This window comes from Nicotiana tabacum, chromosome 15 (genome assembly GCF_000715075.1).
Source record: "Nicotiana tabacum cultivar K326 chromosome 15, ASM71507v2, whole genome shotgun sequence".
Taxonomy (NCBI): Eukaryota; Viridiplantae; Streptophyta; class Magnoliopsida; order Solanales; family Solanaceae; genus Nicotiana; species Nicotiana tabacum.
The window spans coordinates 85,058,510-85,084,487 of NC_134094.1; the positions used below are offsets into that span (position 1 = coordinate 85,058,510).

At 39.8% G+C, this 25,978-nt stretch overlaps 1 protein-coding gene across 1 annotated transcript; it reads left to right on the top strand.

Annotated features, from left to right (window-relative positions):
* Positions 1–16,142: 16,142 nt before the first annotated feature.
* Positions 16,143–16,709, top strand: LOC107800459 (serine/threonine-protein phosphatase 7 long form homolog). The gene has a single exon (XM_016623625.1). It carries the CDS (start codon positions 16,143–16,145, stop codon positions 16,707–16,709), a length of 567 nt encoding a protein of 188 aa, XP_016479111.1.
* The last annotated feature ends 9,269 nt before the right edge of the window (positions 16,710–25,978 follow it).

A 25,978-nucleotide genomic window follows, 5' to 3' on the forward strand; every position in this document is an offset into this window, starting at 1 on the left:
TTTTTCTTTGTTTCTGAGCTTGTTATTTTCTCCATATGTGCTGTTATGAAGTTGAGACTACTAATTCTTCTCGGCATCAGTTGCAAATTTGCATTTTAGTTCCAAATTTTGTTTACATAGTTAGTAGTTATGGTGGTGAAGAATATCTATTTACTTCCTAATTTTAAAAAAAATAAATTAATGGGTGTTGATGGAAATGGAAGAAAACAAGTTAAAGTACACTAACCTATGAAAGGGTGAGGAAATTTATCTTCCAAATCGCCTCTAGGCCGAGCTCTAATGCAAATATGGTGAAAATGCGTGAAATCCCGTCTTTGGGACATTTAATAGACTGGGTGTCAGGTCTTCTTCGCGTTCGCGAAGGGCCTACCGCATTCGCAAAGCACAGCAGCCAGAGTGGCCTATGCATTTGCGAGGTTCCTCACGTGTTCGCAAGGCTTCTCCCCCCATGCCTTCGCGTTCGCGAGCCAGGGCTTGCGTTCGCGTAGAGAAAACCCTAGATCCCCATTCCCAGGTCCCTCAACACTATGCGTTCGCGAGAGTCTGTCCGCATTCGCGAAGGGCAACCTCCCAAAGCTTCGCGTCCTCGAACCAGCCATCGCGTTCGCAATGAAGGAAAGTCTCCCTAGCCCAGATTACTCTTTGCGATCGTGGGAGTATCTTCACAATCGCGAAAAAGAACACTTCAGACACCAGCAGAAGTCAAAAACCAAAAAGTTTCTAAGTTCAAAATCATTTGTAGCTTATTCGAACTACCCTGAGCCCCTCCGGCTCCAAACCAAACATGCACCCAAGTGTAATAATATCATATGAACTTGTTTGCATGATCAAAACATCAAAATAACACCTAAAACCACGAATTGGACACCAAAACAAATAATAATTTTAAAAGAAACTTAAGAACTTTAAAATTTTCAACCGGACGTCCGAATAACGTCAAATCAACTCTGATTTGCATCACATTTTGCAAACAAGTCATAAATACTGAAATGAACCTATACCAAGTTCCGGAATCAAAATCTGAACCCGGTAGCAATAAAGTCAACTCACTGTCAAACTTAGAAATCCTTTAAACCATTAAATTATTAGTTTTCAACAAATTACGTTAAATCAAGTTAGGGACTTCCGAATTCGATTCCGATCATACGCTGTCACGGCCCTAATTCACCCTCCGTAGGATGTCTTGATGTCACCTAGTCTCTAAGACTAGGTAAGCCTAATAATTTGCGAAATATCATAATATAAAACTGAAGTCCAATTCTCAACACATGAAATAAATATAAAACTGCAAATCAATAATTATAACTCCCAAAACCCGGTGGAAATAAGTCACAAGCTTCTAAGAGCAAATACTAAGTGTCTCTATACATCAGAGTCTAAAGAGAATAAGGAAAACAATATAGTAAGGATAGAGGGGGACTGCGAGGTTTGCGGACGCTGGCAGATATACCTTGAAGTCTCCATGTGCGGTCCAACTCACTGGTATCAGATCTGGTGGGAAGAACTGGATCTGCACAAAAAGATGTGCAGAAGTATAGTATGAGTACACCACATCGGTACCCAGTAAGTGTCAAGCGTAACATCGGTAGAGTAGTGACGAGGTTAGGTCAGGGCCCTACTAGTTTAAAAGAAAAGTAAGGCAGAAGATATAATAATATTTTGAAATGACTGAGAATTTAAACAATAAGAAGTTTCAGAAAATATCAGCACAGTAAATAGAGGTAAACAATAGGGGCACTCCCGAAGTACCGCCTCGTAGTCCCAAATGTAAATATGCATGACAGGGGGATCTCCCGAGGTACCGCTGTCACGACCCAATTTTCCCTCTGTGTGATGTCGTGACAACACCTAGTCTCTACAACTAGGTAAGCCTAGCATTTTGCGGAATAATGAAATAAAAATATAAATTTAACCCACTATTCAAAAATACACAACAAATTCCAAAACCCGGAACATCGTGAATCACAAACTACAGAAGGAAAAATCTAGTGTCTCTATACATCAAAGTCTAACAAGGAAAAATACAGAAGATAATGGAAGGGGACTCTGAGGTCTGCGAACGCGGCAGATATACCTTGAAGTCTCCAAAGCTGTCCCGGGTCACTGATAGTGCGGCTGATAAGGTGCACCTGGATCTACACACGAAAAATATGTGCAGAGAGTAGCATGAGTACACCACAATCGGTACCCAGTAAGTGCCAAGCCTAACCTCGGTCGAGTAGTGACGAGGTCAGGTCAGGGCCCTACTGGTAAATATATAATAAAAAAATATAAAGTGTAATACCACAATAAACACAATAGGGTATCTTCCGAGATACCGTCTCGTAGTCCCAAACGTAAAAGTGTAGGGGGATCTCCCGAAATACCGTAACGTAGTCCCAAAGTAAAGGTGTAGGGGGATCTCCTGGAATACCGTTCCATAGTCCCAAAGTAAATGTACAGGGGGATCTCCCGGAATACCATTTCGTAGTCCCAAAGTAAATATGCAAGACAGGAGGATCTCCCGGAATACCGTTCTGTAGTCCCAAAGTAAATATGCAGTACAGGGGGATCTCCCGGAATACCGTTCCGTAGTCCCAAAGTAAATATGAAGCGCAAACAATAGAAATGCAACTACATCACGAAATCTTACGATTTAGACTAAGTACCAGTCAAGGAAGAAGCAGGAAATTCACTAAGCATGCTGCACAGAGTTCACATAGGCAATTAAGACACGTAGACATGTTGTATTAGACTAAACAGGATAGCTACGCAAATGGGAATAACTCAATTAAGAATGAAAATAGATTAATACTCATAAAAATGGTATAACTCAAAATAAAAGGAAAATGGGTTGCTGCTCAGTAAGAAAATCAGGTTTTTCCACAACTAGCACGTGTATGTACTCGTCACCTCACGTACACGACGCTCACATATCACAATAGTTCCAAATCTTATGGGGATTTCCCCCACACAAAGTTAGGCAAGCCACTTACCTCGAACCCCCTCTAAATGCTCTCAAGAAATGGCCAAACCCGAGCTCAAAATGTTGAAATTGAGCAAAAATCGCGAACACTTGCATTTAAGTGTTATGTCTAGCCATTTCGCACCTGCTGACTCTCTGTCGCATCTGCGATTATCGCAGGTGCGGAAATGCATCGCACATGCGGCTTCCCTTCGCACCTGCGCCCAGCTGCCCGCATCTGCGACTTTCGCAGGTGCGGGAAAAATCTTTGCACCTGCGGTTCCTGCTCAACTCCTTCTTGACCGCATCTGCGGTTCCTCCTTTGCACATGCGATTCCGCACCTGCAGTCTCGCCTCCGTAGGTGCAAAAACACCATAAACCAGAAAATTTTCAACTACTAGCCTAAGTCCAAATTCAATCCGTTAAGCATCCAAAACACACCCGAGGCCCCCGGGACCTCAACCAAATATATCATCCAATCCTAAAATAATATTCAAACTTAGTCGAGCCCTCAAATCACATCAACTAACGCTAAATTCACGAATCGCCCTCCAATTCAAACTTAAAGAACTTGAAACTTCAAATTCCTACAACCGATGCTGAAACCTATCAAACCACGTTCGAATGACCTCAAATTGTGCACGCAAGTTGTATTCAATATTATGGACCTACTCCAACTTCCGGAATCAGAATCCGACCCCGATATCAAAAATTTCACTACCGGCCCAAAACTCTAAAAATTCGACTTTTTGCCTTTTCCAGCATAAATGAGCTACGGACCTCCAAAACATAATTCGAACACGCTTCTAAGTCCAAAATCACCCAACGGAGCTAACAAAGGCAACGAAACCCCATTCTGGAGTTGTCTTCACACAGTTCCGACTACGGTCAAAATCCTAAGACTTAAGCTTTCGTTTAGGGACTAAGTGTCCCAAATCACTCCAAAAACCAAAACGAAACCTCCCGGCAAGTCACAATAGCAGAAATAGATATGGGAGAAGCAGTAAATAGGGGATCGGGGCTATTACTCTCAAAACGACCAGCCGGGTCGTTACATCCTTCCTCTCTAAAAACAATCGTTCGTCCTCGAACGAGCATAAAGACATACCTGAAGTGGTAAAAAGTTGGGGGTAACGGCTGCACATAACATGCTCGGTCTGCCAAGTCGCCTCCTCGACCGGCTGTCCCCTCCATTGAACCTTCACAGAAGAAATGTTCTTTGACCTTAGTTTTCTTACCTACCTACCTAAAATAGCCACGGGTTCCTCAACATAAGATAGATCCTTGTCCAACTGGACTGAGCTGAAATCCAACACATGAGACGGATCGCCGTGATACTTTCGGAGCATAGAAACATGGAATACCGGATGAAATCCTGCTAGACTGGGAAGCAAGGCAAGCTCATAAGCAACCTCCCCAACTCGCCGCAACACCTCAAATGGACCAATGAACCTTGGGCTCAGCTTGCCCTTCTTTCCAAACCTCATAACGCCCTTCATATGCGAAACCTAGAGCAAGACTCGCTCTCCAATCATGAATGCCACATCGCGAACCTTCCGATCCGCATAACTATTCTGTCTGGACTAGGCTGTGCGAAGTCTATCCTGAATAACCTTCACCTTTTCCAAAGCATCCTGAACCAAGTCCGTACCCAATAATCTGGCCTCGTCGGGCTCGAACCAACCCACTGGGGACCGACACCTCCTACCGTACAGAGCCTCATACGGTGCCATCTGAATGTTGAACTGATAACTGTTGTTGTAAGCAAACTCCGCAAGTGGCAAGAACTGGTCCCAAGAACCCTCCAAAATCTATCACACACGTACGGAGCATATCCTCTAATATCCGAATAGTGCGCTCGGATTGCCCGTCCGTCTGAGGGTGAAATATTGTGCTCAATGCAACCCTAGTACCCAACTCATGCTGTACAGCTCTCCAGAACCGTGATGTAAACTGCGTACCCCGGTCAGAGATAATAGATACCGGTACGTCATGAAGCCTGACGATCTCACAGATGAAGATTCGAGCTAGCTGCTCCGAAGAATAGGTAGTCATCACAGGACTGAAATAAGCTGACTTGGTCAGCCTATCCACAATCACCCAAACTGCATCAAACCTCCGCTGAGTTCGTGGGAGTCTAACCATGAAATCTATGGTGATCCGCTCTCACTCCGGAATCTCTAACTTCTGAAGCAATCCACCTGGTCGTTGATGCTCATATTTTACCTGTGGGCAATTCAGACATCGAGCCACATACTCTACTATGTTCTTCTTTATTCTCCTCCACCAGTGATGATGTTTCAAGTCCTGATACATCTTTGCGGCACCCGGATGAATAGAGTACCGCAAACTGTGAGCCTCCTGAGAATCAACTCACGCAAACCATCTACATTGGGCAGCCATAGCCTTCCCTACATCCTCAATGCACCATCATCTCCAATAGTGATCTCCTTAGCATCACCGTGCTGGACCGTGTCCTTAAGGACAAGCAGATGGGGGTCATCATACCGACGCTCTCTGATACGATCATAAAGAGAAGACCGAGAGACCACACAAGCCAATACTCAACTCGGCACAAAAATATCCAATCTTACAAACTGGCTGGCTAAGGCCTGAACATCCAATGCCAATGGCCTCTCTGCTGCTGGTACATATGCTAAACTCCCCAAACTCTCTGCCCGGTAACCCAAAGCATCGGCCACCACATTGGCCTTCCCAGGGTGGTACAAAATAGTGATATCATAATCCTTAAGTAGCTCCAACCACCTCCGCTGATGTAAGTTAAGATCTTTATGCTTAAATAGATGTTGCAAACTCCGATGATCGGTGTAAATCTCACAAGGAACACCGTACAAATAATGTCGTCATATCTTCAAGGCATGAACAATAGCTGCTAACTCAAGGTCGTGGACAGGATAGTTCTTTTCGTGCACCTTCAGCTGTCTGGATGCGTAGGCAATCACCCTATCATCCTTCATTAACACTATGCCAAGACCAATCCGCGATGCATCACAATATACGGTATAAGACCCCGAACCTGTAGGTAATACCAATACTGGGGTTGTAGTCAAAGCTGTCTTGAGCTTCTGAAAGCTCTCCTCACATTCCTCTGTCCACCTGAACGGAGCATCCTTCTGGGTTAGCCTCATCATAGGTGCTGCAATAGATGAGAATCCCTCTACAAAGCGACGGTAATACCCCGCCAAACCAAGAAAACTCCGGATCTCTATAGCTGAGGATGGCCTGGGCCAACTCTGTACTGTTTCAATCTTCTTCGGATCCACCTGGATCCCCTCACTCGATACTATATGACCCAAGAATGCCACTGAGTCTAGCCAAAACTCACACTTTGAAAATTTTGCATATAACTTCTTTTCTCTCAAGGTCTGAAGTGCAGTCCTCAGGTGCTGCTCATGATCCTCCCGACTCCGGGAGTATAGCAGAATGTCGTCAATAAACACAATGACGAATGAGTCAAGATAAGGCCGGAACACACTGTGCATCAAGTGCATAAAAATTGTTGGGGCATTGGTCAGCCCAAAAGACATAACAAGAAACTCATAGTGACCATATCTGGTCCTGAAAGCAGTCTTCGGGATATCCGACTCCCGAATCATCAACTGATGATAACCTGAACGTAAGTCAATCTTGGAAAATACTCTGGCACCCTGTAATTGATCAAATAAGTCATCAATACGAGGCAATGGATACATGTTCTTCACTGTGACTTTGTTCATATAGCGGTAATCAATACACATCCGCATAGAATCGTCCTTCTTCTTCACAAATAAGATAGGAGCACCCTAAGGTGACACACCGAGCCGAATGAAGCCCTTATCAAGCAATTCCTGTAACTGCTCTTTCAACTCCTTCAATTCAGGAGGAGCCATACGATATGGAGGAATATAGATGGACTGGGTGCCCGGCAACAAATCAATGCCAAAATCAATATCTCTGTCACAGGAAGATCAACTGGAAACACATCTGGTAAGTCCTTCACTATTGGAACTGACTCAACTGTAGGGGTATCAATACTGACATCTCTCACATAAGCTAGATACGCATCACACCCCTTCTCAACCATTCGTTGCGCTTTAAGAAATGAAATAACTCTGCTGGGAGTATACTCTAAGGTACCTCTCCACTCAAATTGCGGAAATCCTGGCATAGCCAGTGTCACGGTCTTAGCGTGACAATCATGAATAACATAATGGGGTGACAACCATTCCATGCCCAAAATAATATCAAATTCCACCATGCTAAGTAATAATAAATCGGCTCTGGTCTCAAAACCACTAAGAGCAATCAAACACGACCAATACATGCGGTTCACAACAAGAGAATCTCCCACAGGAGTAGACACATAAATAGGGAAACTCAAAGAATCCCGAGATATGCCCAAATACGGGGAAAAATAAGAGGACACATAAGAATATGTAGAGCCTGGGTCAAATAATACTGACTCATCTCTATGACAGATCGGAACAATAGCTGTAATGACAGAATCAGAAGCAACTGCCTCTGTACGAGCAGGAAGTGCATAATATCTGACCTGGCCTCCGCCTCTAGGGCGACCTCTACCTCCCCGACCTCTACCTCGAGTTGGTTGAGCAGGTGGGGTGGCAGTTGGTGCTGTAATCATAGCCTGAGGACCCGGTGGAGCACTCTATGGCTGAAAAGTCTGTGGAGGTGCACCCCTCCTAATCCTGGGGCAATCCCCCACCATGTGGCTAGTGTCTCCACACTCAAAATAAGCTCTGGGAGGGCGTGGCTGCTGTGACTGGCTCAGGCTAGGTCTACTGGACTGGCTGCTAAGAACACCCCGTGAAGGAGGCACACTAGATATTGGCGGTGCATAATAAGGCTCCTGGGGTCTAGAAGGAGCTGGAACACAGCTTGTGGCTGGAAGAGCTGAATGAACGGGGCGGCTCATATAACCCCTACCATGGAGAGCTGCTGGGACACGAGCTCCAGAATAATAACCAGTCTCTAGAGACCTCTTGGCTACCATCTCCTCTCTATCCCTGGCAAACATACCCTCAAATCTCCTGGAAATACTCATAACCTGCTGATAAGAAATATCTATCTCCAACTCCCTGGACATACTACTTCGGATGTTGGGATGGAGTCCCTCAATAAATCGTCGAACCCTCTCTCGAACTGTGGCAACTAAGGCTGGTGCATGCCAGGCCAAATCACTGAAGCGAACTGCATACTCTGACACAGTCATAGCACTCTGGCACAGCTGCTCAAACTCCGTGCGCCATGAGTCCCTGAGGCTCTGAGGGACATACTCTCTCAAACATATGTCCGAGAACTGAGTCCATGTAAGTGAAGCTACCTCAGCCGGACTACTCAACTCATAAGCACGCTACCACTGATAGGCTGCTCCTCTAAGCTGGATTGTAGTAAAAGAAACCCTGCTCGTCTACGCTACGCCCATAGTACGGAGAATATGATGACACTCCTCCAAAAAACCCTGAGCATCATCTGTAGCCAATCCTCTAAAAGTAGGTGGGTTGTACTTCTTGTACCACTCAATTCTGAGCTGCTCCGCCTCGGAAGCTGTTGCCCTAACCTCGGGCTGAGTTGGAGCTACCGGCTGCATTGGTACAATCTCTGGAACCTGGTCGACCTGAACCCACTGCTCTGGAGTACCGGCGACGGGAGTCTGTGCTCCTCCCTCAGCCTGAGATGTGGCAGGAGCAAGTGGAATCAATCCAGCCTGAGCTAAGGTGCTGAATATGCTCAGAAACTGGGCTAGAGTCTCCTGGAGGGTTGGTGCAGCAACAGGTATCTCAGGAGTCTGCCCTCCAGCTTGAGCTACTGGGGGCTCCTCTGTAGCAGCTCGTGCGGGTACTCTAGCTGCACCACGTCGACGTCCTCGGTCTCTACCCCGGTCACAGCCTCTCAAGGCTCTAGCAAGGAGCACGGGTGCCTGTTCATCAGATCTGCTTGTACGTGTCTTCACCATCTGTGAGAGAATAGAATACATAAATTTAGAATCTCTGAAGTCAACAATTTTCGCACGACAAGGAATCACAGTAGTGAAATTTTTCTAATAGTTCCATAGCCTCCCAAAGATAAGTACAAACGTCTCCGTACCGATCTGCGAGACTCTAATAAATCGGCTTGTGACTCATGACACCTACGAACCGAAAGCTCTGATACCAACTTGTCACGACCCAATTTCCCTTTCGTGTAACGTCGTGACGGCACCTAGTCTCTACAACTAGGTAAGCCTAATATTTTGCGGAATAATGAAATAAGAATATAAATTTAACCAATTATTCAAAAATACACAACAAATCCCAAAACCCGAAACATCGTGAATCACAAACTACAGAAGGAAAAATCTAGTGTCTCTATACATCAGAGTCTAACAAGGAAAAATACAGAAGATAATGGACGTGAGAAAGAGTAGAAGGGGACTCTGAAGTCTGCGGATGCGACATATATATCTTAAAGTCTCCAAAGCTATCCCGGCTCATTGATAGTGCGGCTGATAAAGTGCACCTGGATCTGCACACAAAAAACATATGCAAAGAGTAGCATGAGTACACCACAATCGATACCCAGTAGGTGTCAAGCCTAACATCGATCGAGTAGTGACGAGGTCAGGTCAGGGCCCTACTGGTAAATATATAATAAAAATATATAGAGTGTAATACCGCAATAAAATAAAGGCTGAAATTTAACAACAATGAAATCATAGAAGGTAACAGCTCAGTACACAGAAACACAACAGGAGATCTCCCAAGATACCGTCTCGTAGTCCCAAACGTAAAAGTGTAGGGGGATCTCCCGAAATACTGTTCCGTAGTCCCAAAGTAAAGGTGCAGGGGGATCTTCCGGAATAACGTTCTATAGTCCCAAAGTAAATGTGCAGGGGGATCTCCCGGAATACCGTTCCGTAGTCCCAAAGTAAATATTCAAGACAGGGGGATCTCCCGGAATACCGTTTCGTAGCCCCAAAGTAAATATGCAGTACAGGGGGATCTCCCGGAATACCGTTCCGTAGTCCCAAAGTAAATATACAGCGCAAACAATAGAAATGCAACTACATCACGTAATCTTACGATTTAGACTAAGTACCAGCCAAGGAAGAAGTAGGAAATTTACTAAGCATGCTGCACAAAGTTCACATAGGAAATTAAGACACGTAGACATGTTGTATTAGACTAAACAGGATAGCTACGCAAATGGAAATAACTCAATTAAGAATGAAAATAGATTAATACTCATAAAAATGGTATAACTCAAAATAAAAGGAAAACAGGTTGCTGCTCAGTAAGAAAATTGGGTTTTTCCACAACTAGCACGTGTACGTACTTGTCACCTCATGTACACAACGCTCACATATCAGAATAGTTCCAAATCTTAAGGGGATTCCCCCCACACAAAGTTAGGCAAGCCACTTACCTCGAACCAAGCTCAATCAATCGGTCACAATGCCTTTCCCACGAATATCCAGCTCTGAATGGCCCAAATCTAGCCAAAAGCAATTACATATCATAAATACAACAATAATAGACTCATCTAATTAACGAAATCAACATTTTAACGAAAATTCCAAAATTAACTCAAAAATTGCCTGTGGGGCCCACGTCTCGGAATCGGGTAAAAGACATAAAATATGAAAGCTTGTTCACTCACGAGTCTAACCATATCAAATTTACTAAAATCTGACACCAAATGGTCCTCCAAATCTACAAATCAAACTTCCAAATCCCTAGCCTCCAATTCCCAATTTCCACCTTAAATACGCACTAACTAGGTGGGAAAATACATGGGAAATCAAGATTATTGATCAAAAATAAGCACAAGGAAATTACCTCAAGAAACCCCTCTAAATGCTCTCAAGAAATCGCCAAACCCGAGCTCAAAATGTTGAAAATGAGCAAAAATCGTGAACACTTGCATTTAAGTGTTCTATCCAGCCACTTGCCACGTCCGAATGACCTCAAATTTTGCACGCAAGTCACATTCAACATTACAGACCTACTCCAACTTCCGGAATCGGAATCCGACCCTGATATCAAAAATTTCACTACCGGCCCAAAACTCCAAAAATTTGACTTTTTGCCATTTCCATCCTAAATGAGCTACGGACCTCCAAAACACAATCCGGGCACGCTCGTAAGTCCAAAATCACCCAACGGAGCTAACAGAACCGACAAAACTCTATTCCAGAGTCATCTTCACATAGTTCCGACTATGGTCAAAATCCTAAGACTTAATCTTTCGTTTAGGGATTAAGTGTCCCAAATCACTCCAAAAACTAAAACAAAACCTCCCGGCATGTCACAATGGCAGAAATAGATATGGGAGAAGAAGTAAATAGGGGATCGGGGCTATTACTCTCAAAACAACCGGCCGGGTCGTTACAACTGCCTCGTAGTCCCAAAGTAAATATGCAAGACAAGGAGATCTCCCAAGTAAACGCCTCGTAGTCCCAAAGTGAATATGTAGTACATGGGGATCTCTCCGAGTAAATACCTCGTAGCCCCAAAGTAAATATGCAGTATAGGGGGATCTCCCGAGTAAATGCCTCATAGTCCCAAAGTAAATATACAGTACAAGGGGATCTCCCGAGGAACCGCCTCGTAGTCCCAAAGTAAATATGCAGCAGATAATCGAATGAAACACGAATTTACAGTAAGAAATCTTAGAGTTAAAGATATAATTCAAATCAAGGGAAATAGGTAATTCAACTAAATATGTTTCACAAATTGCAAGTAAGAGTTAAGGCACGCAGACATGTGATACTAGGCTAAACATGATCACTACATATGCTAAGGCAACTCAGTTAAGGAATTTAAAAGAAGACAACTCAACAAGAACCGAAAATTTTCACAATTAGACCATGTACGCACTCGTCACCTCGCGTACACGATGCTCACTATCACATATGATTACAACAGTACCAAATCCTAAAGGGATTTCCCCTACACAAAGTTAGACAAGTCACTTACGTCAAATCTCGCTCAATCAATCGATAAAGATGTTTTTCCCTCGATTTTTCGACTCCGAATGGCCCAAATCTAGCCAAAAGTAATTACATATCATGAATACAACTACAAGAAACTAATTTAAATAATAAAACTACGACTTAAGCAAAGAATCAAAAAATCGCCCTAAAAAGTCAACCCGGACCCGCGTTACGGAATCGGGTAAAAGTCAGAAATTACGAACACCCATTCGACCACGAATCCAACATACCATTTCTACTCAAATCCGACACCAAATCACCACTTAAATCCTCAATTTATACTCTCCAAATCCCTAGCCTCAAACTCCTAAATTCCACCTTAAACACACACAATTTAGGTGGAAACATCAATGGGAAAATAAGATTATTGATAAAAAATTAAGCACAAGGGACTTACCTCAAGAAATCACCCGAAAAATGCTCTAAAAAATCGCCCTAGACCGAGGTTGCAAAGTCCAAAATGATAAAAATCACGAAACCCTTCGGTTTTAAGCACTGCCCAGGCTTTTCGCACCTGGTGCCAGTTCCACCGCACCTGCGGAACCGCTTTTGCGGTAAATTCCTCTGCTTCTGCGAAAATCACTTAAGTCTCTCAAGGCCCGCACCTGCGGATGCGCTTCTGCGGTACTAATCCAGCTTTTACGGGTGCGTATTTGCGCAAACACGCCCGCTTCTGCGTACAGACCTCCCCACATTCGCCCGCTCCTACGATCAATCTTCCGCACAAGCGACTCCTCTTCTGCGACTTTCACAGTGCACCTCCGATCACTGGCCATCCTCCTAGCCTCCGAATCTGCGACTCCCAGCTCGCTTATGCGAGACCGCACCAGCGGCCAAATCCACCGTAAGTGCGAGGACACCAGAACCAGCCCAGCACCAGAAATCTTCTAAGTCCAAAAATGATTCGTTAACCATCCAAAATCTACTCGAGGCCCTCGGGACCTCAACCAAACATACCAACAAGTCCTAAAAGTTCATACGAACGTAGTCGAGGCTTTAAATCACATCAAACAACGCTAAAAATACGAATTGCACATCGATTCAAGCCTAATGAACTTCAAAGTGCAAACTTCTACATCCGATGTCGAAACCTATCGAACAAAGTCCGATTCACTTTAAATTTTGCACACAAGTCATAATTGACATTAGGGATCTACTCCAACTTCCGGAATTGGAATTCGACCCTGATATCAAAAAGTCCACTACTAGTCAAACTTCCCAAAAATCATCCAATTTTCCAACTTTCGCCAATTGGCGCTAAAATAACCTATGGACCTCTGATCCAACATCCGAATACGCTCCTAAGACCAAAATCAGCCTACGGAGCTATAGGAACTATCAAAACTCTATTCCGGAGTTATTTTTATACAGTTCGAACTACAGTCAATTCTTATGACTTATGCTTCCATTTTAGGGACTATGTGTCCTATTACACTCCGAAATCGAAAACAAATCCTCCCAGCAAGTCATAAAACCCAAAAATGAAATAGAGGGGGCAATAATTAGGGGTTCGGGGCTAATACTCTCAAAACGACCGGCCGCGCCGTTACATACGCCCAAGTCCCAAATCATAATACGGTCCCACCGAGACCATTAAAATACTGATCCGGGTTCGTTTACACAAAACGTCGACCGTAATCAAGTCAAATGAGTTTTAAAATACGATTTTATATTTTCATCAATTTCTCATAAAAACTTTCCGGAAAAAGGACACGGATTGCGCATGCAAATTGAGGAAGGCTAAACGGAGCTATTCGAGGTCTCGGAACACATAAATAAAGGGTAAAATTATAAATAATCTATTGGGTCATCACACATTATTAAAGTAGCACAAATATGCATCTCCTTCGTTAGGGTTAACCAAAATAGATACCCAATTCATATGACACTGATATTTCAGTGAGCTGGACACCACATAATGTGCCAGCTCACCGAGCCAACCTATTTTAGCTATTTTATCTCTTTTACCTATGCTTTTTTAACATAAGCACAACTAAAGGCTGGACCTGAATTAATATAATGGTTATGATAACGTTAGAGGTATTTTTTTTTACCGAAAGTATCAAATAAAGTGAAAGAAAAGAAATATTAGTAATTAGTCCCTCCGATCCAAAGTAACCAGTTTGCTTTACGCACGTTTATTAAGAAAATATTAAATTCTATACAAAAATACCTAATATGACTAAGTTATTCTTAATTGAATATTAATGTGAGGAGTAAAAAAAATTTTTAAGAATATGCACATAAGGTAAAAGAGTAAAAATAAATTAAATTTTTTTTTGATTACATAAATGAATACTTATTTTGGATCAAAATAAAAAAAGTAATTGATCACTTATTGTGAAGCAAAGGAATAACTAGCTAATGACTACTCAATGACCATTTCACCTTTTTCTCCTGGATAACTCTTGGTTCAAACTTCAAAGTTTTAGACTGTCGCCTCCCACCTTGGCAAATGACAGTGCAAATAGTTGCTTTACCATTCGCATTTGCACCAAAAAGTGTAAAATCTCACTTTATTTAAATAGAAATCTGCTCCTGCTGTTTGATTTGATAGGTTATCAGAGTATTCCGAGACGCCGTCTATCTGACTTTGTAATCATGTACCAAAATATGATTCTTTTAGACTCAAAGAATTAAAATATATGAAAAAAATAATTGATGACCATAATATGTATAAACGACCTTTTATAAGGCGATATACCTTAACGGTCGTTTGTCCAATTAAGTGTAACGCCTTTTTTAAGGCGTTATATTTAAACTCAAACGGACGAGAAGATATAGCGTACTCACTAAGGCGCTATAGTATAACGTCTTTGCCTAAGGCACTATACTTACATAAATAATCGTCCCTTCCCCAGCAAAATAGAACGGTCCCAACCAAAAAAAGTCGAGTGGAGCCCACCGATCCCACAAAAAGTGTAGATTCTCGGTCCCACATCGTATCTAAGGCGTTATCTCGTAGCGGTTTGCTTGTTTCAGCTCCAAATCACCAAATTTTTAACTTTTCAAAAACTTTAAATCGAGGTATTTCGACTTATTTTATGTTAAAATTCATGAATAAAAAATGCCTATTAATTATTTTTATTGTGTTCTGTGTTATTTCGTTATTGTTTTGCGATATAATTAATTTGTTATTTTTTATCCGGATTATATTATTAGTGTGCTAAAAATTTAGTAAAATAGAGAAATTGTTATTATTTATTAAAAAAATATTAATTAGTTACTTTTTAATGTGGCATATATTTTTTCGTGATTGTTTTGTGATTAAATTAATTTGTTATTTTTATCCGGTTTAGATTATTTATTTATTAAAAGACTAGTAAAATAAATAAATTATTATTTTAGGAATAATTAATCTTATTTAGATGTTATTGTTGTACATATATGAATATGTGACTTTAGTTTCCTGTAGTAGTATCGTGTGCCCTAATGTAGTGCTCGTATTTGTAATGTAGTGCCCTTTGAGCGTAGTAAAATGTAGTGCACTTTAGCATACTATCTTTGTAGTTATTGAAATTAATCATTTAAGTACCTATTAAACCTAATAATATCTCAAAAAAATTGATAGTTCAAACACAATCTCTCTCCAATTCTAGTCAACAAACGTAAAAAAAAATAACATGAGAAAATAACAATATTTGTCAAACTAAGTATTGCTATATGAATATTTAATAATTAAATCAATAATTAATTATTTAATTTTATTATAGTAAAAAATAAGTGAATAACAAACAAACATATAAAATAATAAACCAACATATAAAATAATAAACAAACATATAAAATAATAGATCTATTGAGTGATAAATTAGGAAACTTTTCTAATCATGAACACAAGAACATTGGATTCCTTGGTACTACTGGGCCTCAAATATCGAGTCTGGAGCCAAAATATAGTTTATTTGGACTCAAACTAAGTATTGTTATATGAATATTTAATAATTAAATCTTGTATAGTTATGAAATATAATTATTTAAATTTATTATAGTCAAAAATAGGTGAGTAACAAACAAACATATAAAATAATAAAGTAACATATAAAATATAAAATTATAATATAGAAAATGTATCAACCTAATTAACAATATAGTAAAAATATCGAATAAATTTTAATATTAAAGATATTACAATATATTTAAAGATGTTAAGCAATAAAAAGAAAAATACTTTAATTAATATTGTTCAATTTACAGTAGTCGTCATGGAGGTTCCGCCTCTGCCTCCCGGGCCTGCCTTGCTAGAGCTACTGTTGCTACTGGCCGAGCATAGGTCTTCGTACATATGGGAGGGGCAATTATTGGCCCAGACGTTCCGTGCTAGAAGAGTAGACGATATGTGGGACTTTCTTAGGGACCACCATCTCCATCCCCATATAGTCAGACGCCTTCAGGATACGGGTTTCTATAGGATTATTGAGATTGGCCAGCTGCAGCTATATTGGTCGTTGATCACGACTTTGATAGAGCGGTGGCGACCGGAGATGCACACATTTTATTTATCCATTGGCGAGGCTACTATTACGTTTCAGGACGTAGAGGTTCTGTATGGGCTGCCGGTTGATGGACATCCTGTAGCTTTACCGCATGATATCAGAGATTATACGGGATTGCAATATCTGGAGATGTTGCAAAGGCTCATCGATTTTCGGCCAGCGAATGAGGCTGCATTGGTTGGGGCTAGTCGTATGCAGTTGACGCCCGTCCGGCTGCATCTGGAGGCGATACATGCGGACATTACGGATGATACACCGGATCTTCATATTAACTAGTACATGAGGTTGTTGATGTTGCTTATGTTTGGAGGGGTATTATTCCCGAACACTTCGGGAAACCTAAACAGCTTGAGATTTCTTCATCATCTTGAGCGGCTAGATGATTTACATAATTACAGCTGGGGAGCAGCTGTCATAATCACTATTCTCTTCCTGACTTTGCACATCTGCCAGATCCCGATTAAATATTTCGTCTTCGGGCAATTGAATAAGGACGGGACCTTCAAGTTGCTCGTTTTCACTACACAACCAACAAAATAATGAGTTACTCAAATTGATCCAAACTTTACGTATAGCTTTATCAGTTCACTTACAAATCATAATATGTTGATATCCCATGATGGACACCTATCCTGTTGGTGATGACTCTCGGATAGACCACCATGATCCAACACACCAAAACTAGGTATATTCCAACTGGGCGTTGGTTCATAACTTGTAAAATTCATATCTGGCCGGTACCCCCTGTGGAATATATGAGTGTTAATGCAAATTCAATACATCAAAAATAAACATCGTAACACAAAGAAAAATTGAAGTTTACCACTCGCCTTATGGATTATAAAAACTAGGGGAGAAATTATTTTCTCGCTCATCATTCGCTTGTAGAGATAAATTTAGATCAGGCCAAACTCTTTTACCTGAAACTTGTTCGGCTAAAATTGCTCCAAAATAATCACCCGATGATTGAGGGATATCCCTACTTTGTGCAACCTCATTATTGCGAACATCTTCAGTCTTGACGTACATTTCCAATATTTTTATCACAAGAAATTCCCGGTATTCATCCGGAGTTCTTAAAAAATCTCTCAGAGTTTCATCGTCTTCGATGTTAAACTCAGCATAGCAAGCAACCCCTTGCGGAGTGACAAAATACATATATCTTCCGGTTACTTTAATATTCACCGAACGTTTGCTCACACTCATTTTTTTATATAACAACAATACTATTGTATCGTACTCCATTGTAAGTGGCAACTTAACATGACACTATAGAGATAAACTATAGCTTACTGAATTATTCGCCACCACAACCTCACCCCTCACCCCAATATAATGAAACCATAATTTTTCGCTCTTCAGACATTATGACAAAATGCAAAATAATTTAACAAAGAAATATTTCAGAAGACTTGAGAATATTTATGAATGGATGTTTACAAAATCTTTAACCTCTTTAAATAAGGCAAATATCAGTCTGGGAAGTATAATTATTTGAGGTATAGCGCCTTAAATATGGGCGCTATACCCAATTGAATTATTGTTATGTCAGTTATTCCCAGAGGAATCATTTGTGAGCCACATAATATATATAGAGATGTAAGTTAGGGCGTTATATATATAACGCCTTAAGAAAGGGTGCTATACTTAACTGGGCAAACGGCCGTTAAGGTATAGCGCCTTATAAAAGGGCGTTATATATATTATGGTCACCAATTTTATTTTTCACATATTTTGATTCTTTGAGTCCAAAAGAACCACATTTTGGTTCCAGACTCATCAAGCAACTAGGTAATAATGTCTTTTCTCTCGTCTATCCCCATAGCCTTGATGTCATCGATACCAAAAGTATTAATGCTACGTAAGATGTGCTTCCTCCTTCCGACATTTATATGGTGTCATTTGATTTGATACGGAAATTTAAGAAAAAATAAATATTTTTAAAATTTATGGTCTAAAATAAATTTTAAATAATTTATGTGACTATATATTTTTTTTATTAAAGGTATAATAAGAACTTTTAAATTAAATTACTTTTAAAATACAAAACGATGATATCTTTTTGAGATAAACTAAAACGGAAAGAATACCTCATAAATTGGGAAGGAAAGAGTAATTATGTATTACAAGATGTATAAAATGAAAAATAGTTAAACACGACATTTCTAAATGTTTGCACCTTTAACAATAATATTGTATTTTATATAACTTATTAGTTTAGAAACTCAAATTCTTTATCTTAATTTAAAGAATCCCGCTAGAGATCGTGGTCACGAACCATTAACCCTAAGCGGTTCCCATTAGCAAGAATCTCGTTCTCTCATTACCCAAATTCCTAATGTGCTGCTTGAGGCTCGGAACAACCTTGCTCCTGCTCGACTATAAATATTCTACTGATACCATTTGTAAAGATCATCAAAAAAGCAATTAGCATTCTCTAGTATTTCAATTGTATTTTTTTTTAGCAGCATCGCCTTATTATCTTCGGGATTGTATTTCATTTCGTCATTGCAGCCTCCTGATGCCTACGTTTAATAAGATCTACTTTACATTTATTGTTATTTTATCTTGTTGATACTTTATAATATTTTGCATACGCTTTGGAGGATGATAATAAAGGTAAATAGTTAGGTAGTTGAGTGTTGTCTTTGTTTATAACAACTACTTTAGTATATTACTTAGTGTCATTCGTTTATTTATGTATTCCTTGATCTCTGTTTTACTTCTTGTTGCTTTTGTTTTAGCTTTCTGATTGCATTACTTAGTATTAGTTTTGTATTTTCGCTTCGGTTTTGCGATTGGTTTGTTTGTTGTTTCCCTTCCTTTTATCTTTTCTAAGCCAAGTTCTACTAGAAACAGTCTCTCCGCCTTATTAAAGATAGATGTAAGGTTTGCGTACACATTACCTTGTAGGATCACACTGCATTTATTGTTGTTGTTGTTCGCTTTGGACTAATCTGATTGCTAGAGATCTTAAAAATATAAATTTAATTGTTTATTCCGAAATCAGTTTTTGGTTAAATATTTTTAATTAAAGTAAACTTACATATATTGAAGAACACGAGATTTTAAAAAGTATTCTTAATATTTTATATAAATTTATGTGTTAAAACAAAAGGCTTTTGTTTTTCTTTCTGGATCTAGTTGAAACTGAATTAGTGAATGTAAAACTTAAAAAGAGTTTTGTTGATGAGCGATGTTACATGCTACTGCCTCCGTATTCTGAATTTGTAATTGCTAAAATCTTGTTAGGGTCGGGAAAAATAATAATCCCGCCCAGGAATAATATCCACGACAAATAATAATAATACAAGAGAGTAACAACGACACCAACTCTTTTAATGGGTAAAATACAATACCCGAGCTGAGCAATATAACCACTATAATATTATAACTTAGTAGTGTCAAGAGACAACTACAATCTTGAAAGAAATAACACTCTTTATTTAAAATAACTCACTACAATATTACTCACACTCACTATTTATCTCACAGACTACAATCTGTGGATTACTCTCTCTAACTTCTATTGCTTCTCTCTTACTTTGGTGTAATTGAAATGAAGAATGGAGGCCTCTATTTATAGTAAGAGATGACATCCAACTACTACAAAGAAGATGGCTTATTGTTGATTTAATCATATAATTTTTTAACAAAGTTAGGCACCTCCCATTTTCTTCAACAAAGTTAGGCACCTATCCCATTTTTTCTTCAATAAAGTTGTCAACAAACTTAGACACCTATCCCATTTTTTCTTTAATAAAGTTAGGCACCTCTCATCCCATTTTTCTTTATTTTCTTTTTGTTTTTCTTCAATATGAGCCCCACAAATCTCTCCCTTAATTTGTATTTTTTTTTTCATTCCAAGACTTGATATCTAGTTGAAGGATCTTCCACTTTATTTGCGTCGCCTAAGAGATGAGCAAACGAATTATCTCTATGCGGCCAACAGGTGCATAGACATTTTCATAGTCAATGCCTTGCCTTTGCTTGTAGCCTTTAGCCACAAGTCGTGCCTTGTATCTCTCCATATCTCCATCAGCATTCTTCTTTGCCTTGTATACCACTTTAACTCCAATTGCTCGATGACCCTTGGGAAGTGTTGTTAATTCCCAAGTATTGTTCTTCTCTATTGACTCGATCTCCTCCTGCATGACTTGTCACCACCTTTTATCTTCAATAGCTTCATCAAAGTTCATTGGTTCACTATCAGCAAAGAGACAATATAAAAAATCAAAATTAGTAACTTCTTTTGTGTCCTCATAGAGCTCTTGAATACTCCTTGTCCTTTACGGTTGTTCAATTGAACTTTCTTGAGAAGAGGGAGATGCAACATTTGTTGGAGAAGGAGGTGAAGTTGTATCCTGCACAGGTTCCATGGTCTCTGGTTCTTCTTCATCACCAAAGTATGGAAGAAAATCATATGAAGTTTCTTCCTGAGCTTCCCAGTTCCATGCCAATTCTTCATCAAATTCAACATCGCGACTTACCACCATCTTGCCGCTACTTGGGTTGTATAGCTTGTAGCCTTTTGAACTCGTAGCATAGCCAACAAACACATGCTTGACACTTCGATCGTCAAGCTTCGCTCTCCCTTGATGTGGCACATGAGCATAGGCTATGCTCCCAAAGGTTGTCAAGTGCTTGACACTTGGCTTTCTTCCACTCCATGCTTCTTGAGGGGTTTGATCTCTAACATTCTTTGTTGGAGACCTGTTGTTCAAATAAACTGCATAAGATACAGCTTCTGCCCAAAATTCCTTGGGCATATTTTTAGTTTTTAACATACATCTAGCCATATTAAGAATCGTTCGATTCTTCCTCTGCAACTCCATTTTGTTAGGGTGAATAAGGTACCGTTAGAGGGAGACGAATTCCATGAGATTTACAAAAGTCATTAAATTCTTTTGAAGTGAATTCGCCTCCTCTATCGAACCTTAAAGCTTTTATTTCATAGCCACTTTCTTTTTCTACATGTACTTTAAAAATTTTAAAAGCAGCAAAAGCTTTAGATTTTTTGTTCAAGAAATAAATCCAAGTCTTTCTACTAAAGTCATCAATGAAAAGTAAAAAGTATTTACTTTTATCAAAGGAAGGTGGATTGATTGGTCCACATACATCAGTGTAAACAATATGAAGCGGTTTGGTTGATCTTGACATGGCCTCCTTTGAAAAACTCCTCCTTGCATGTTTTTCAAGAAGACAAGCTTCACACAATTCATTCTTTTCTCCCATTGATTTGAGCGCTTCAAAATTTAAGTGCCCAAATCGCATGTGCCAACACCATGATTCATCTTGCACATTAACCTTCAAACACTTTGCATCAATTGTCTTAAGATTCAGAGAGAATAATCTATTCTTAGCCATATGCACTTTAGCAATTAGAATTTCACTTGAATCTCTAAGCCAAAGATGCATATTTTTCATGTGGATGTCATATTCCTTTTCAAGAAGTTGGCCCAAACTCAAAATATTACTTTTTAATTTTGGGACATAATAAACATCTTGAATTAACTTGTGACTACCATCTTTACAGGAGATCAGAATCGTACATATCCCTTCAATTTGAATCTTTGAGGTATCTCCAAAGGATACATTACCTCTCACCATTTTATTGATCTCCACAAACTTCTCTTTGCATCGACACATATGATTACTTACTCCATTGTCCAAATACCATGAGCTGCAATCATCCATGTCTTCTTCCTTGAGTGCCATCAACAGCGTTGACTCAACTTCTTCTTTCTTGTCGTCAACAAGGTTAGCTTTTTCTTCAACATTGCTACGACATTCCCAAGAGTAATGGCCAAATTTATGACAATTATAACACTCAATTTTGGATTTGTCATACCTTTTCTATTATTTTCTTGGTAGTAGCCACGTCTTCTTCCTCCTCTACATCCACGACCCCGGCCTCTGAATGTCTGGTGGATTTTAACTTCATTGTTGAAGTTCTTACCGTTACTTCTTCCTCTTCCATGACCACCACGGCCTCGTCCTCTCCCGTTTCCTCGATAACTCTTTTCACCTCCATAATCCTTAAAGGATGCCTGAGTTTTAAGAAGTTGCTCCAATGGCTTTTCTTGTCTCCTCTTGATCTTTTCTTCATGGTCCTGTACAAACCCTCCAATTGCTCTACCATCATAGAGTCAAAATCTTTAGACTCCTCAATAGCACACACCACAAAATTAAATTTAGGTATTAAAGTGCGAAGGATATTTTCTACCACACGGACATCTTCTATGTCCTCCCCATATCTTCTTAGTTGATTTACTATAGCCTTCACTTTTGAACAATAATCCGAAGCGAATTTGAATTCTTTCATTTTTAAAACTTCAAAATCAGCCCTTAGAGTTTGAAGTTTTACCTTCCTCACCTTGTCAACTCCTTTAAGAGAATTTTGTAAAATCTCCCAAGCTTCCTTTGAGGTGGTAGCATCTGCCACCTTCTCAAACATGGCATCATCCAGACATTGATGAATGAGCATGAGGGCTTGTTGATCCTTCTTTCTTGTCTTTGCCAAGACATCTTTTTTATTTTGAGGCAGAGCTTCCTCATTATCGAGTTTTTCATACCCTTTATCTACGATTTTCCACACATCCTGAGAGCCAAGAATGGCTTTCATACATAGACATCATTTCTCATAATTATGTTTTGTGAGACGGGGGTACTGAAAAGATAGCGTACCATTATTTTCCATGGCTCTGATACCACATTGTTGGGAAAAATAATAATCCCACCCAGGAATAATATCCACGACAAATAATAATAACATAAGAGAGTAACAACGACACCAATTCTTTTAATGGGTAAAATACAATACCCAAGCGGAGCAATATAACCACTATAATATTACAACTTAGTAGTGTCAAGAGACTACTACAATCCTGAAAGAATTAACACTCTTTATTTAAAACACCTCACTACAATATTACTCACACTCACTATTTATTTCACAGACTACAATCTGTGGATTACTCTCTCTAACTTTTATTGCTTCTCTCTTATTTTGGTGTAATTGAAATGAAGAATGGAGGCATCTACTTATAGTAAGAGATGCCATCCAACTACTACAAAGAAGATGGCTTGTTGTTGATTTAGTCCTATAATATTTCAACAAAGTTAGGCACCTACTATTTTCTTCAACAAAATTGTCAACAAAGTTAGGCACATATCCCATTTTTTCTTCAACAAAGTTGTCAACAAAGTTAGGCACCTCCCATCCTATTTTTCTTCATTTTCTTTTTGTTTTTCTTCAATATGAGCCCCACAGCTAGCGTGCTCTCTAAATCCTTTCGACCATTAAATCGAAAACTATCAGAATTTACAGTAATCATGAATTCATGGATCAACTGTAAATCTTTTCAAGACACAAAGAAAGAGAGCAGCTGTATATATACATAATAATCATCCCCTTAGCAAAATTTCATCCCATTCCCAAGAACTGTACAAACCCAACCTTCTTTAACTGTTGAGAAATGTTTAGTGCTGGGAAAAAACCCCCAAAGAAAGAATGAAGATGAAATTGAAGAAAAATTGGAAAAGAAAAAACAACGAATGGCTCAGTTACTACGTGCCTCAGATTCTCCTCCTCCTTGGGAGGATGCCTTAAATCACTTCAGCCATCCTCTTCCATTGCAGCAATTGTAACTTTAAGGTAGAGTACGCATCAAATGCAATTTCTGCCATATCATAATCACTGGTCGATGTTTTGCTTGCTAGCTGTATACGGTCAAAATCAATTTTACCCTTCATGTAATTAGTTAAGATTAGAACATTATGGACCGAGGGTCGTCATCATAATATCGAGATGAGATCTGAAGCCATGTTATCGAGCTCAAGATTCAGGGACCGATCAATACCGAGCTCGAAGTCAATATCGAGCTCAAGTTCAAATTGAACTATGATATGAAGTGGTATTATCGAGCTCGAGATCCAGACCGATCAATACCGAGATCGAATCAATATCGAGCTCGAGTGAATACCGAGATCGAGTCAATATCGAGCTCGAGATCCAGAGATCGAACAATACCAAGATCGACCAAAATCGAGCTAAGAGACAAAGAGCCATTGTAGTCGCACCAGCGGAGAGAATCTCGGCAGGAATTAAGGAAAAACTAATTAACTAATCTATCATGAGATCCTCACTATGTATTTTTAATTATATCTAAAGTAGGATTCCTCCATTATATGAAGAGTGGCTATCATTTCTGTAAGGGGCATTGAAGATTCAAACATCAATACACTCTCACATTTCAAAGATTATTACACTGATATATAGTAGAGATTATCCTTTTTGGGGCTTTGGACATTGATTCATCTTGCTTGTTTAAAAATCATGCTCTACTCAATTTGGTTTGTATTTTCATTCCTTTTTTACAGTCAATATTCGATATATTTCTACTTATTTTTCCAATTTATACCAAGTTATACCACATATCCTTAGAACTACCTATAAATTCAACTCTATCCGTTTTTCGAGTAAACAGTTTGGCGTTCACCGTGGGGCTAAGGATAACAGTGGTTATTTGGTACGAATCTCTGCAAAACACACCATTTTACGCTTGCTCTTAGAAGTGTCTTTGATTTCAAGTTAAAAACGAAGAACTCTCAATTAATGGCCCAACCTATCAACAACGAAGCTGGCTTTCAAAATGAGAACAACAACCTGACAACCGGTGATAAAAGGCCACCCGTCGATCCCGTTGGAACTCGGGCTGCAGATCCAATTGACGTTAATTCACATGTGGCCATCGAGGCGAACCAACGTTCTGACCCCGAAAATAGCATTCATGGTGGAACTCGATCTGTAGTTCGAAATACTCAAAATGTTGGAGAAGATGGGATCAGCCTGCGTATGATTTTCGAAATGTTGCAAGTCCAACAGGTAGCAATAGCTCAGTTGCAGAGCCAAACCTAAGCACCGAGCAGGGCCGATCCCGGTCGACCCCGAGAAATCACCCACAAAATGGAGCCAGCTGTAGTAAGATCAAATTAACAAGAAACAGAGACTGATCCCGAAATTATTAGGATGCTCGAGGAAATGACAAAACGAATTGAGTTAGGAGAAAAGAGGATTGAAGCAAACGACAAAAAAATAGAAACTTATAACTCCAGAGTTAATTAGATCCCGGGGGCACCACCAATATTGAAGGGCTTGGATTCCAAAATATTCGTACAAAAGCCTTTCCCCCGAGCGCGGCTCCCAAACCGATCCCCAAAAGGTTTCTCATGCCCGAAATTCCTAAATATAATGGGACGACCGACCCCAACGAACAGGTCACCTCTTACTCATGTGCCATTAAAGGGAACGATCTAGAAAGAGACGAGATCGAATCCGTATTATTGAAGAAGTTCGGGGAAACCCTGTCAAAGGGGGCAATGGTATGGTATCATATTTTACCGCTTAACTCTATCGATTCCTTTGCTATGCTTGCAGATTCTTTCGTAAAAAGCACATGCCAGAGACATAAAGGTCGAGACCAGGAAGTCGGACCTTTTCAAGGTAAGGCAAAAATATAACAAGATGCTAAGAGAGTTCGTAT

Bases quoted from the DNA above. Each gene is read 5' to 3' on its own strand.
- LOC107800459 (XM_016623625.1), top strand. From the start codon at position 16,143: ATGGAGGTTCCGCCTCTGCCTCCCGGGCCTGCCTTGCTAGAGCTACTG.